Source organism: Micropterus salmoides, unplaced genomic scaffold (genome assembly GCF_014851395.1).
Source record: "Micropterus salmoides isolate LMB-PRFRI ecotype aquatic unplaced genomic scaffold, ASM1485139v1 Ms_hic_scaffold_1, whole genome shotgun sequence".
Taxonomy (NCBI): Eukaryota; Metazoa; Chordata; class Actinopteri; order Centrarchiformes; family Centrarchidae; genus Micropterus; species Micropterus salmoides.
The window spans coordinates 52,429,112-52,444,082 of NW_024040040.1; the positions used below are offsets into that span (position 1 = coordinate 52,429,112).

General features: G+C 40.0%; 1 protein-coding gene and 1 pseudogene across 7 annotated transcripts in view; one reads left to right on the forward strand and one right to left on the reverse strand.

Annotated features, from left to right (window-relative positions):
• LOC119896614 overlaps positions 1-14,971 on the reverse strand; it is an 858,889-nt pseudogene that overhangs the window by 622,006 nt on the left and 221,912 nt on the right.
• LOC119896776 (CD276 antigen-like) overlaps positions 1-14,971 on the forward strand; it is a 51,418-nt gene that overhangs the window by 5,597 nt on the left and 30,850 nt on the right. For 2 of the 7 annotated variants that reach the window (XM_038710193.1, XM_038710203.1), the window contains exon 6: positions 426-955. The exons of 1 other annotated variant lie outside the window; for it this stretch is intronic. In XM_038710193.1, the coding sequence (XP_038566121.1) occupies positions 426-617 (192 nt within the window). In that variant the 3' untranslated portion in view covers positions 618-955. Of the gene's footprint in view, positions 1-11; positions 956-2,545; positions 2,698-9,897; positions 10,216-10,354; positions 10,625-14,971 lie in introns of those variants that run through there. 4 more of the 7 variants (XM_038710216.1, XM_038710223.1, XM_038710232.1 and 1 more) reach the window with 4 other exon arrangements.

A 14,971-nucleotide genomic window follows, 5' to 3' on the forward strand; every position in this document is an offset into this window, starting at 1 on the left:
GTGTTGGACAGAAAGGAAGAGCGAAAGAAGACCAGACACGGAGTTGTGACGGTAAGTATATCGTCTGTACTGAATACAGAAGAGTTCTTTCACAGTGAGTTCACCTTTAAATCATTTTGCAGACCAAGCTGTAATTCATCAATAATTACTAAAATAAACCTTTCAGTTTTTATGAACTGCTGTCTCTAATAAAATGTTGACCTAAATAAGACACAAGCAGAGTGTAACATCAAATCTAATCTAAAAATAATTTCTGGCTCAGTAATCTGAAGATAAAAAAAGACAATGTAACCAAAATGAAATGAAGGCTTCATGTTTGCTGCATGAATTTATTTTGTTCTTTATAGTGAAGACTCCCAAATGAAAGATTATCTTTAGTTTCACTTTGAGTTTTTTTAACAGTGAATTCTTTTTATTTGTTGCAGAAAAATCAACTTGAAGAAATTAATGAAGAGGGACAAAGTCAGTGTGAGGAAGACATTTCTGACAAATGTCCACCAACCCACTGCTGCAGTGAAATGAAGTCACACTGTGCAGCTCTGAAGTGCTACATTATGTCAAACTACTTTTACTGCTCGATGCTAGATGTTCTTGACATACCACACTTTTTTCCATAATGAAGGATATTTAAATCCAATAAAAAGATAGAAGAAAAGAATAAAAAGACTTGATTCCTGTTAAAACTGTTTTCAGATGAGACAAAAGTAACTTGAACCTTTGGGTATCAGAGGTCTTTTTGAAGGCACAAATGAAGGTTACAAAGTGGTTGTTAGGGCTTTATAAAATATTTATGTATAATTTCAGTTAAAGTAGAATTCATGTAAAAGCTGTGTCAGTTTGACAATAGATTGTACAGATGTACATAATGAAGTTGGGACTGAGTGCAGCTGCTGATTGTTCCTTTGTCAATAAACCAATTGTTGAATAAACTTGTTGCTTCTGGCTCAAAAGATAAGGCTGTCTCTTTGAGATCTTTGAGAATCATTATAACAATGAAAATTGTCCCCACGTCGTAATTTTCTTGAGACTCTTTGACTTGACTGTGAAAAATATTTTGCTGTCATCTGTGAGGCTTGAGTCATGTGTTCTGTGATGATGCAATATAAATTTAATAATAAAAACTTTATTAAATGGTATTTTTCCACTTTTTTGTATTTACTAAACTAATTAATTATGTATTATATTTTGACTTCATAGAATAATGCAAACTGAACACAGCATGTTGCTTAAATCTTAAACAGATTGCCTTTATCTGTAAATCACAGAATTCCTCACTTAAAGGTCCAGTGTGTAACATTTAGAGAAATGCAATATAATATCCATAACTATGTTTTGTAGTGGTGTATAAAGACCTTACATACTGAACGTTATGTTTTTATTACCTTAGAATGAGACATTTCTATCTACATTCACCGCAGGCCCTCTTACATGGAAGTCGCCATGTTGCACCTCCATGTTTCTACAGTAGCCCAAAGGGACAAACTGCTTTACAGAGCGCGCTTCCTCACTACATTGAAAATGTAAAAGAAGAACAAGACAAGAACAAGCAATGTTAGTAGCAGTAGTCATCTGGTTTATTAGAAGCAAGAAGGGAAGTGAAATTTGGAAACAGGTTAAAGATTAAACAATGTGTAAGACACAATAATAATGGAGAAATAGCACTCTTATAAGTACTTGCATAAAAGATTATAAGAAGAAAACAATTTTCTGCCATCACAAGCGTGTTTAGGGAGGAGTGAGCGGTGACTGAAGTTGCGTTCATGGGGTTTCGGAATAATCAGAGTCTATTTTTACTCCTTAAATCTTTAAAGCAAAAACGGAAATGTGTACATGGGACATAAAGAAGTATACAGAACTTTGATTTGTGTAAAATCATGTTTTATATTTTGCAAATGGAATTTGTAAGATGGTTATAACCAGGGGCTTTTGCCTCTTGAAACATTGGGGGCTGCCCAGAAATCTTTGTTGTAGAAACCCCGCCTACCCAAAGTAAGTCTATAAAGCAACAGTAGGCCAAATTACCTCTACTTGTATTGACCCATAAAAAAATCAGCTATAACTGTAGGGTGGGGTATCGATTAAAATTTTACAACACCAGTAACAAAACCAGTACCCTTAAAGTGATAACCAATACAGGAGTCTGTTTAAACAAGGAAGGAAATGTTGTTGATGTAGGATCATAGAAAACATAATATGGAAAATTTATTTCCATGTTGAAGCATACAGAATGAAGATGTGTCCGAAGTGAAGAACTTTAATTTGTTGTTTGCTCGCCTGGTAATGGCAGAAGAATGAAGCCTCCTATGAAACAGTCGTCTAAAACTACCACATCATGGAATTATACATAAGGTTTAATTGATCTACAATCATTCAAAGCAGCAAATCTTCACAGATGAGAACCATCAAATGTTTTACAGGAAACTGACTTCAGAGAAGTGAAGACAAACCAGGCAGCAGGAGACTAACAGGAGTGGTTACAAGCAAGATCAAACATGTACAGGTAAGCTAAAAAAACCCAACTATGACAGTTTGGTGCCAAGCAGGTCTGTGTTTTCTCTAGCAGCTAACAGGATGATTGGCTTCCACATGTCAGACTTTGTTGCTCATTTTTCAGGATCCAGGAGATGATGGTGGTCGGCTGTTCTGTGTCTCTGGTGGTCTGGAGTTTTCTCTGGACGTTGTCTCCTGCAGAAGGACGTGAGTGAAGATTTTCCTTCAGAGCCTTTATACCGCGTTAGAAAAGAAGCGAAGACAAAGATATTACACAAGCCAAATAAGCTGAGCTTTGCAGTCTGACAGTGTGATGTTGTACAACAGTTACTTATTAACAACTGCAACTCCAGACACGGACCAACTGCTTAAAATGAAATGTGTGTGTGAGGGAGACTTTTTTTCAGTATCCTTTAAACTTTAATAAGATGTTATTCCCTCCAAAAAGGCCAGAATGAGTTCTTCTGTAGGCTGTGAATTAAATGTTGTCCAGCTGCTCATGTAAATGTGATAAAGTCATTTCATATCTAATAAATTAGTTGCAGGTCCAAAGAATGATATTTAATTACACTAATTACTGTTACTGCACTTGGTTCAATCAGAGTGTGATTTTGGTCTGTAGTTTGGCTTCCATACAAACATGCATACCTAAGCTGTTGATAAAGATCCTATTTAAAGTGGCTACTTTCTGAATTTAATAGCCTGATAGTGGAAGGAATAAAATATTTGGAGTAATGATTACTTTTTGTATGAATGCATGTACTGTATGTATGATTGCTTTCATTTTATTATATTGTCATGTGTGTATATCTGTGAGTATATGCTCATGTATGGCCTGGCCAACATTTAGGCAACATCTACATGTTTATTTAATTTATTACAGCTGATGAATGCAGAAAGTTAAGTGGGTCAGAATTTAGAAAATAGTATAAACATCATGAAATAATTTAGTTTGGACTCTGCCTTGGTGCCGAGATGTGCCAACAAATGGCTGTAGATAGAAGAAAACAAAACAGCCCACATTTTCTTAGACCTGTAGACCACTACTAACCTGTAGACCACCACTGACCTGTAGACCACTACTAACCTGTAGACCACCACTGACCTGTAGACCACTACTAACCTGTAGACCACTACTAACCTGTAGACCACCACTGACCTGTAGACCACTACAGACCCATAGACCATTACTAACCTGTAGACCACCACTGACCTGTACCCCACTACTAACCTGTAGACCACCACTAACCTGTAGACCACTACTAACCTGTAGACCACTACTAACCTGTAGACCACTTCTGACCTGTAGACCACTTCTGACCTGTAGACCACCACTGACCTGTAGACCACTACAGACCCATAGACCATTACTAACCTGTAGACCACCACTGACCTGTACCCCACTACTAACCTGTAGACCACCACTGACCTGTACCCCACTACTAACCTGTAGACCACCACTAACCTGTACCCCACTACTAACCTGTAGACCACCACTGACCTGTACCCCACTACTAACCTGTACCCCACCACTGACCTGTAGACCACCACTGACCTGTACCCCACTACTACTGTGTCCGCCTCAATATGATTGCTTTAGTCAACCGAGGGTCAGTGGTCGTGGTGGTGGGCTAGTGAGCGTGTATAGGAAAAATTTTAAATGTCATCAAGTACGCTGTGATGAATTTAGCTCCTTTGAAGTTCTCACTCTTAAAGTTGGAGGGCTGCAACCTATCATATTTGTTATAATTTATCGCCCCCCAAAACCGCCTGGAGGATTTTTATCAGAACTTCCTGAATTTTTATCTACTCTGGTTTTAAATTATGACAGAATTGTTCTTTGTGGCGATTTTAATATTCATGTTGATGACCCCACCAATGTTAATGCAACTGACTTTTTAAATATGGCCACTTCTTTTAACTTCAAACAACATGTCAAAGGGCAAACACATAACCGTGGTCATACACTGGACTTGGTTTTTACCCTGGGTGTCAGCATTTCCTCTGTGGAATTAGTGGACATGACCATATCTGACCACAGATGTATTGTTTTTAGCTGCGATTCGCCTGTTACTCATGCCGCCTCACCAAGCTCCGTGTGTTGTCGCATCTTTAATGAACAAAGTGTTTCAAAGTTTTGCGCAGTCTTTCAGAGCCAAAGCCAACACCTGTCTGATTCCAACACCAACAATCTGGTTGATCACTTCAATCATATCTGCTTGTCGTCACTAAATATTACTGCTCCTCTAAAGGTTAGGCCTACGTCTAAAGCTAGTAAGCAACCCTGGATAAATGACAGCATTCGCAGCCTAAAAAGGGAATGCAGGAAAGCAGAGCGCAGATGGAAAAAATCCAATCTCCAAGTCCATTACCTCAGTCTGAAGGATTTATTAATTAACTACAATAAAATGGTTAAGGATGCGAGAACACACTATTTTTCTGAACTCATTACTACACATAAACACAATCCCAGGTTTCTGTTTAAGACTGTGGATCAGCTGGTAAACCCAACCCCTCCTTGTGCCTCAGCTGGAAGTAATGATGACTGTGAATTGTTTTTATCTTATTTTACCAATAAGGTGGTGTCAATCAGAGCCTCTATTACCCCCGTGGCCTCTTACTCAGAGGTTCCTCACCAGCAACAACAGAGTTTTAACCAGTTTTATCCCATCGACTTGTCTGAGCTTTTAAAAACAATATCACAAATGAGAGTGTCCTCCAGCCCACTTGATATAATACCTACAAAATTTTTACTAAAAGTATATATTCTGTTGGGCCCCATTTGATCTCTGTTTTCAACAGCTCCCTATCTACTGGTTGTGTCCCTGATTATTTTAAAACGGCTTGCGTGAACCCACTTTTAAAGAAACCTGGTTTAGATCCCTCCCTCCCACAAAATTTTAGACCAATTTCAAAACTGCCTTTTATTGCAAAGATTCTAGAAAGAATTGTGTCCAAACAGCTGCTCACTGTACTGGAAAATAACAAAATATTTGAAAAGTTTCAGTCTGGTTTTAGGAAGTACCACAGCACTGAGACTGCCCTGCTTAAAGTCACCAATGACCTTTTAATGTCTGCTGATGAAGGTATGTGCTCAGTCCTGGTATCCTGGACCTTAGCGCTGCTTTTGACACCATTGATCACAACATCATGTTAGACAGACTGAGGCACTGGGTGGGGATCTCTGGTACGGCCCTAGAATGGTTTTCATCCTACCTGTCAAATAGGAAGTTTTGTGTGTCTGTAAACAACTATGTCTCTTCATTCTGTCCAGTTAAATATGGTGTGCCTCAGGGGTCGGTCTTAGGACCCATTTTGTTTTCCTTGTATCTGCTTCCCCTTGGACATATTATCCATAAACATGGCATTTCTTTTCATATTTATGCTGATGACACACAAATATACTTGCCCGTCAGATCCACAGACCCTGGAATGCTGAGTTCACTTAACAACTGCCTTTGTGAAGTTAAAAAATGGATGTCAAATAATTTCCTCCAGCTGAACTCAGACAAAACAGAAATCCTGGTCATCGGGTCCCAGCAGATGGCAAATCAAATACTGCCATCTGCTGGTTCCCTAGTAAATCACATTAAGCCTGTGGCAAAGAACCTTGGTGTTTGGTTTGATAGTAATTTAAATTTCGAGCAGCACACCACAAAGCTTGTTCAATCATGTTTTTATCAACTTAGAAATATAGCTAAAATTCGATCTATGTTAACTTTTAAGGACACCGAGACCATTTTACACGCCTTCATCTCATCACGCCTGGATTATTGCAACAGCCTTTTCACCTGTTTAACCCAAAAATCTATTGATCGACTCCAGACTGTCCAGAACTCAGCTGCCAGGCTTTTAACCAGAACAAAGAAATATGACCACATTACTCCTATTTTAGCTTCATTACACTGGCTCCCAGTATATTTTAGAATTGACTTTAAAATTCTATTGATCACTTTTAAAGCTCTTCATGGCCTCTCGCCTTGTTATATTTCTGACCTTTTAGTCCCATACGCACCAGCACGTACCTTGAGATCCTCGGGCAGAGGTCTGTTGTCTGTTCCAGAGTCTCGACTGAAAACTAAAGGGGACAGAGCGTTTGCTGTCAGGGCCCCGAGGCTCTGGAACAGCCTGCCCGAGGAAATCAGGTCGGCTGAGTCAGTGAACTCTTTTAAGTCCCTTCTTAAAACATACTTTTATAGGAGAGCTTTTCCCGATCTTATTTGACTTTATTTTATCCCTTTTATTTTATTGTATTTTACTAATTTTATATTAAATTTTCATGCTCTTTGTATTATTCTTTACACTTGTTAAAGCACTTTGTAACTTGTTTTTGAAAAGTGCTCTACAAATAAGGATTATTATTATTATTATTATTACTAACCTGTAGACCACCACTAACCTGTACCCCACTACTAACCTGTAGACCACTTCTGACCTGTAGACCACTACAGACCCATAGACCATTACTAACCTGTAGACCACCACTGACCTGTACCCCACTACTAACCTGTAGACCACTACAGACCCATAGACCATTACTAACCTGTAGACCACCACTGACCTGTAGACCACCACTGACCTGTACCCCACCACTGACCTGTAGACCACTTCTGACCTGTAGACCACCACTGACCTGTAGACCACTACAGACCCATAGACCATTACTAACCTGTAGACCACCACTGACCTGTACCCCACTACTAACCTGTAGACCACCACTGACCTGTACCCCACCACTGACCTGTAGACCACCACTGACCTGTACCCCACTACTAACCTGTAGACCACCACTGACCTGTACCCCACCACTGACCTGTAGACCACCACTGACCTGTAGACCACCACTGACCTGTACCCCACCACTGACCTGTAGACCACCACTGACCTGTAGACCACTACAGACCCATAGACCACTTCTGACCTGTAGACCACCACTGACCTGTAGACCACTACAGACCCATAGACCACTTCTGACCTGTAGACCACCACTGACCTGTACCCCATTACTAACCTGTAGACCACTACTGACCTGTAGACCACCACTAACCTGTAGACCACCACTGACCTGTACCCCACTACTAACCTGTAGACCACCACTGACCTGTAGACCACTTCTGACCGGTAGACCACCACTGACCTGTAGACCACTACAGACCCATAGACCACTTCTGACCTGTAGACACCACTGACCTGTACCCCACTACAGACCCATAGACCATTACTAACCTGTAGACCACCACTGACCTGTACCCCACTACTAACCTGTAGACCACTACTGACCTGTAGACCACCACTGACCTGTAGACCACTACAGACCCATAGACCATTACTAACCTGTAGACCACCACTGACCTGTACCCCACTACTAACCTGTAGACCACCACTGACCTGTACCCCACCACTGACCTGTAGACCACCACTGACCTGTAGACCACTACAGACCCATAGACCACTTCTGACCTGTAGACCACCACTGACCTGTACCCCACTACTAACCTGTAGACCACTACTGACCTGTAGACCACCACTGACCTGTAGACCACCACTGACCTGTAGACCACTACAGACCCATAGACCACTTCTGACCTGTAGACCACCACTGACCTGTACCCCACTACAGACCCATAGACCACTTCTGACCTGTAGACCACCACTGACCTGTACCCCACTACTAACCTGTAGACCACCACTAACCTGTAGACCACTACAGACCTGTAGACCACTACAGACCTGTATCCCTGCCAATGTCCGGCTTCTCTCTCTCCAAAAATATCATATACATGTGTCTGGTCTGTAAATGAAGGATATACAACAGCATTAACACTATGACATTTAGTTTTCACTGACAACAACATGCTGATATTGATTAGAAATAGGCGACTTTATAGAGGTTATATTAATGGCGTTCACATTACCAACACTAGTGTTTTCCAAAGCCCAATAAATATCCTCTTTCCTTTATCTCAAGTAAACGTTGCTTGAGTTCAGCAAGTACCCGTCACTAACAACAACTTACAGTTTCACTCTGTATCACTCACTTCGCTGAATCAATTCTTCCTTCACCATTTCTGTGTGTCACTGTGTGTGTGTAGCATAGACTGGTGTGTAGTAATGTTGTTCGGCAGCTCGGATAAAGCGATAAAATGCAGCCTCCCTCAGGGTCCTGGTGCCCGACCAGAGCAGGGATTTAAATTGTGAAGCAGAGGAAACAACCAGAACGATTATTTTAAGCCAGTAAATACAAATTGTATTTGTATTATTCTGTCTATTATTCTGTGTTTATCAATATTCTTGCTTCTTTTTGTGGAGTACATGTCTGCACTTAAAAGAAAAAATCTAAATCTAATAATTATTTTTCTTATCATTATTTGGGGGGGGCCTAGGACCATGGTAGGGTAGCTTCAGCCCCCCTAAAACAGGCCTAAAGACGTCCATGCTGCTAAGGGTTCTGCAGCGCAGCCACAGCACACCCCAACGCTCATCAGGGGGCGAGGGCCTATCTGAAGCTGCTTGCAGCTTTAATATTCCACTATAATAGTCACCTGATACCTGTTTTGTGTTTTCCTTCACATAAAAAGACATTTAGGAGCCTAAATTCAGTTTAGTGATAAATAATTTAAATTTATGTGTGAATAGTAATTTACATGATTAATTTATGCAGAAGGAATATTTACAGTATTTACAAGTTGATGCAGTTAATATTTACAGTAGCGCAAGGAGTTAATTGTTTGATTACTAGCCCTTAAAATGTGTGTGGATTATTTAGAGTGCATTTGTATTACATTGGTAATATTTGGGGAATGGAGGACTGTCATCGTCTTTTCCCTTTAACTGCATGCACCTTCAGTGGCCACTTGCGAGAACGTTGGGACGTTACCTTAGTAGACAGTCAGGCAAGCAGAGCGTGGAGCCACACAGTTTTTTGACCTCTCTCACCAGAAATGCAGGATTTAAAGTATATATGAATTTCCTGGGGGTGACACCAAGACTTGATATGTTGAAATGGAATCTACACCCTTGCTCTCTTCATGGTAAAACACATGTGTAACTTATGCAACTTACACAACCTACGCAACACTTTTTGCTTCACACGAGAAACAAACACTGGTTTCCTACATGAAAGTCCAGTTTCTGGCTCTTCCGTCCACCCAACCGTCTCCTTACTCGGACTTCACTGTTTTGAATTATACACCTACCTTTAGCGTTCAAAAACTACAGGGCTTTCCCCAGTGCGCTCAACTATGACGCAAAGGTGCCCAGTGCATAACAAACTGATACCAAGTCTCCAAATGTGACGACTTGGCCTGGTCCCATCCCTGAATCTGTGTATGTAAACCAACTAAAGCCTTCATTTATTGTTTCCTAACTTACAAAATAAAGATGTTGTTTGTACCTGATGTGTTGCAGATGCTGAGGTGTCCTGTGTTTTTATGGAGAGCTGCATCTTACCGTGCAGCTTTCAGAGCAGCACTGATGTTGTCATCTTCTGGATTCATGTGACAGCAGGAGACACTCTTGTCCACTCCTACTACCACAACCAAGACCAGCTGGGACGCCAGGACCAGCGCTTCAGAGGCAGGACATCACTGTTCAAGGACCAGATCTCCGGAGGAAACGCCTCGCTCCAGCTGACTGGGGTCCAGGTTCAGGACCAGGGGAGATACAAGTGCTACACCAGCACCATCGCTGCCAACAAGGAGTCATTTATCAACCTACAAGTGGACGGTACGAGAAACACACAGTATATACACAAAACCATCAACTTGTGTTTTCTTTATGTTCAGTACATTTCTAAATTTAGCATATGTGCCGTCAAATTGAAAGTGAGTTCATCCGTATCACATCAGGATCTCTGTTTTTGCAGCTCCGGTCCATAAAGTCGACATGGAGCAGGAAGAAAACAGGATCACCTGCAGCTCAGAGGGGATCTACCCTGAGCCTGAACTCACCTGGTCCACCAGCCCTCCGTCCAACGTGGCCTTCAAGAACACAACCAGCAGAGTCCAGCAGACTGAACAGCTGCTCTACAACATCAACAGCTCTCTGATACTTTCAGACAGGGTTACTGATCTGGTCTACAGCTGCACCGTCAGCACTCGCAGCAACAGGAGGAGAGCCACTTTGAGGGAACTGAGTGAGTATTACGTCTAATCTGTCAACTAAACCAATAAACCAGGTTGGTGTCTGCACTGATTTAAAAGATTCCTGCAACTACACAACAACAAACTACTGCTAAAACCATTTTTACCTTTTCACTAGTGGTTTGGATACTGCAAACTAATTTAGTAAACAAATACATCAAACCCTTTATTATCTGACAGTGTCTCAATGTGTGTTTCTATATTATTTGATTCACAAGTGTTTGGATCTGTTTATTCATTTATTGTTTTATTTTATATGAAGAACAGAGCCCTGAGGTACTACATCAGAACATCCTGATGTAATACTTTTATAGGAAACCACTAGAGAACCAGACCGAAGCCGTCATATTCATTTTATCACTCTGTCTAGCTGTATACAATCATCTGTGTTATCAAAAGCTGCACTGAGATCCAGTAACAGAGGAAACTGAGCAGAAATCAGAAGCCATAGTGAGCAGAAAATCATTCAGCACATTAGTGAGTGCAGTTTCAGTGGAACAAAAGGTCCTGAAAGAGTTGCTGAGGCACAACATGTTCTAATACTTCTGAAACAACTGGAACGTAAGAGGATGGTCGATAATTATTCAAGGTGTGTCTCTTTAAGTTTAACCACATGGTGCCTGACGTAAGTGAGAAATTAAAGATATTCAGTATTCAGATGGCCTCTAGAGTACCATAAAGAGTCTGAGTGATCAATGTGAGGAAACCTTGTGGATTCATATGTTTGTACAAATGAACACGTTTCTGCTCTGTGAGATAGAAAAGTGAACAAAGTCTAAAACTCTCCAGAAGTTCCTGAAACAGACACTGAAGGTGTGATTCCCACCTGATAATATGAACATATTAGCATTATTAACAGACTGCAACCTCACATGTTGATGCTACAGGAATTATCAGTCAGTCCACTCGTGGAAGTTTGGTTAGTAGAAAGTTCAATAAACTTTAGTTTCAATAATCTTTTTCTGTTTCAGGGAGTCAAACTGGTGACACAGGTGTTAATGAAGGTGTGGTGGTTGGAGCCATTTTGGTTGTAGTTCTGGCAGCAGGCCTTTTGTAAAAAAATGTAAAAAGGTAAGAAAACACATTCTGCCTTCACCTGATGATGATGATGATGATGATGATGTGTTTTGAACAGAGAAACCAGACACAGAGCAATGAAACTTTGTCGGGGTAAGTATATCATCTGTACTGAATACAGATGAGTTGTTTCACAATGAGTTCACATTTAAATCATTTTGCACTGCAGGACAAGCTGCAAACATTTCAGTGAATGAACTGCTGTCTCTATGGAAGACCGATCCTGACACAGGCAGAAATAAATAAATGCTCAATAAATAAATAAGCATCCAATTAAATACACAAAAAAATAAAGTAAATAAATAAATGTAGGTAGTAATTAAATTATACAAGGAGACATAAATGTATATATTTTAATTACTGCCTTTACTTATTCACCTTTCTTATAATTACCTTATTTATTTATTCTCCATTATAATCTTCAACTTTATTTATTAATTACAATTTTTTTTATGTATTTATTTGTGTGTGTTTTAATATTTTTGTCTGTTTTATTCTCCCTTTGTATTTTTTTACCTTATTTATTTTCACCCATGGTATTTATTTCTGCCTGTCCTTTTTACATTTCTGTATGCATTTCTGCCTCATTATGCAAATGAGGAGGGGCTGTGTCTCAAGGGGTGAACTTCTTTCCTATTGGTGGATCAATCAGAGCTCTAGGCCTACTCTGCCTGCAGACAGAAACGAGCTGCTCTTCACACAGTCAGATGGCTTCCTTCAGTGCGCTGAGGTGTTTAACAACTCTGAAGACACTACCAGCAATGTCTTCCTTCTCTTTTCACGTAGACGCTCCGACAGACAGTGCTTTCAGTTTGCTGCATGCATGGACACAGAACTGCGGTATAGGGAGAAGCACACGGTCAGCTGGCTGCAGCTAAATCTGGAGTGCACTCGTATTCAATTCTGTATGGTAAATTCAGTTTTAACGGAGCAGAGCGAGCTGACAGGCAGAGTTAGAAACTTTTTCTGTTCGTTTCTCTTTACAAAGACGCATGTTGCATTCAGAGTCTCCTCCTTCTTCTTTTCCTCTGAAGAATATGGTTATGTTCTCCGCATGCCTCCTCCTGTGTTTTCTGTGTGAGACAGAAGTACAGTAACTAACGTTAGCCTTCATTAAATCATTTCGACTGGTTAAATGCAGTAAAGTTAACTTTAAATTGACTTCACCACCACACAAAACACGGCTTAATAGCAATCACATTTAACAGAAGCATAAAATTCTTCTTAATGGTAACTGTTAAGATTAGTTTATTTGTTACCACCACTAGCTCAAGAGCTTTAGCCTATATGATATTAGCACTACATAAATTAGCCTAGCGGCTAACGGACTTTTACTCTCCTAATAGCTTAACAGATTACATGTATTATTCATAATACTCACCGCTGCGCTGGTGAAGTCACTGCATCTCCCGACACAACACCACGGTTGAATTTTCACCCTGAATGGTGTTTTTGTTGAAACAGCAGCTGATAACAGCAGAGCAACGAGCTGCTCCGTGTGGGAGCATTTACCGTAAATACTCGAATAGGAGTGCACTCCAGATTTAGCTGCGGCTAACTGATGTGGCTCTCAGAAACAACAGCTCACTTTCCTGCAGTTCTGTGTACGTATAAGTCGCTAATTGAAAACTACATGAAAAGAGAAGGAAGACATGGCTGGTAGTATCTTCAAACAGTGTAGCTAAACACCTCAGCGCACTGAAGGAAGCCATCTGACTGTGTGAGGGGCAAGATCGTTGATGTCTGCAGGCAGAGTAGGCCTAGAGCTCTGATTGATCCACCAATGGGAGAGAAGATGACCCCTTGAGACACAGCCCCTCCTCATTTGCATAATGAGGCAGAAATGCATACAGAAATTTAAAAAGGACAGGCAGAAATAAATACCATGGGTGAAAATAAATAAGGTAAAAAAATACAAAGGAAGAATAAAACAGACAAAAATATTAAAACACACACATAAATAAATACATTAAAAAAATTTGTAATTAATAAATAAAGTTGAAGATTATAACGGAGAATAAATAAATAAGGTAATTATAACAAAGGTGAATAAGTAAAGGCACTAATTAAAATATATACATTTATGTCTCCTTGTATAATTTAATTACTACCTACATTTCTTTAATTTCTTTATTTTTTTGTTTATTTAATTAGATACTTATTTATTTATTGAGCATTTATTTATTTCTGTATTTATTTCTGACTGTGTCAGGATCGGTCCTCCATGTCTCGGGTAAAATGTCGACCTAAATAAGACATAAGCAGAGTGTAACATCATGCACAACTAGTAGAAAAAGATCAGTTCAGTAGTCAGAAAATAAACAGAGAATCTGACCAAATCAAATGAAGGCTTGGTGTTTGCTGGATGAATTTATTTTGTTCTTTATTCTGAAGATGCATAAATGAAACGACTACTTTATTGAACGCAGATTACATCTTATTTGCTAAATCTTGAAATGATAATTATAATAATTTTATGATAGTGTCTTTGGTTCTGGTTCAGTATTGTGTGGGTCTGTTTTGAGTGGTCATGACGGTCTGCTGTTGTGTCTGACTATCTGGCAGTTTTGACCTCTGACTACAAAAGTTGTCATGTGGTATGGAGCACCATGAACTGATGTCATGAATTTGATTTACCATCATCTACAGGCTGCATACATTAGTTAAATAAGCGAGGAAACTGTGAGCTTTGTATTAAAAGCCTGCGCTCTACTGGGTTTTCTTTTTGACCTGAAAAAAAAAAAGGTTGACTCCCCCTCCCAGTTGTCTCTGTATAATTCACAGTCTGCCCCTGAGTTACTACAAGAAGCAACAGCTGTTACGTCCTCATGTGGCTCAGGCCCAGAGGTAAAGAGAGGAGTAACAAATATAAAAACCGGGCCACAAGAAACAGGAAACAGATTATATGCAAACAAATAAGATATTTATTAACAAACAAACCTGAAACAGGAACAAAAGAGACACAGAAACACAAAGAACTATTTCACTAAAAGGGAAGATAAATGGTTTTAACTAAAAACACTAACACACTTAACATCCTCGCTCTTCCATGGGAGTGTACGAGCCCACAGCACCACCAGTCCCAAGCTCACTTTTATTTTATTCTGAAATCAATCAGCTGTTTATAACTTTGAGCACTAGACTGCTTGTGATGAGCTCACCTGCCAAATACAATTTCAATCTGTTGGTGAGGAGTTAGTTTCTGCCTGTTAGTCTGCAGAAGATGAACCGGACAGGGATCAGAGTCCCAAAGCTGCACGGGG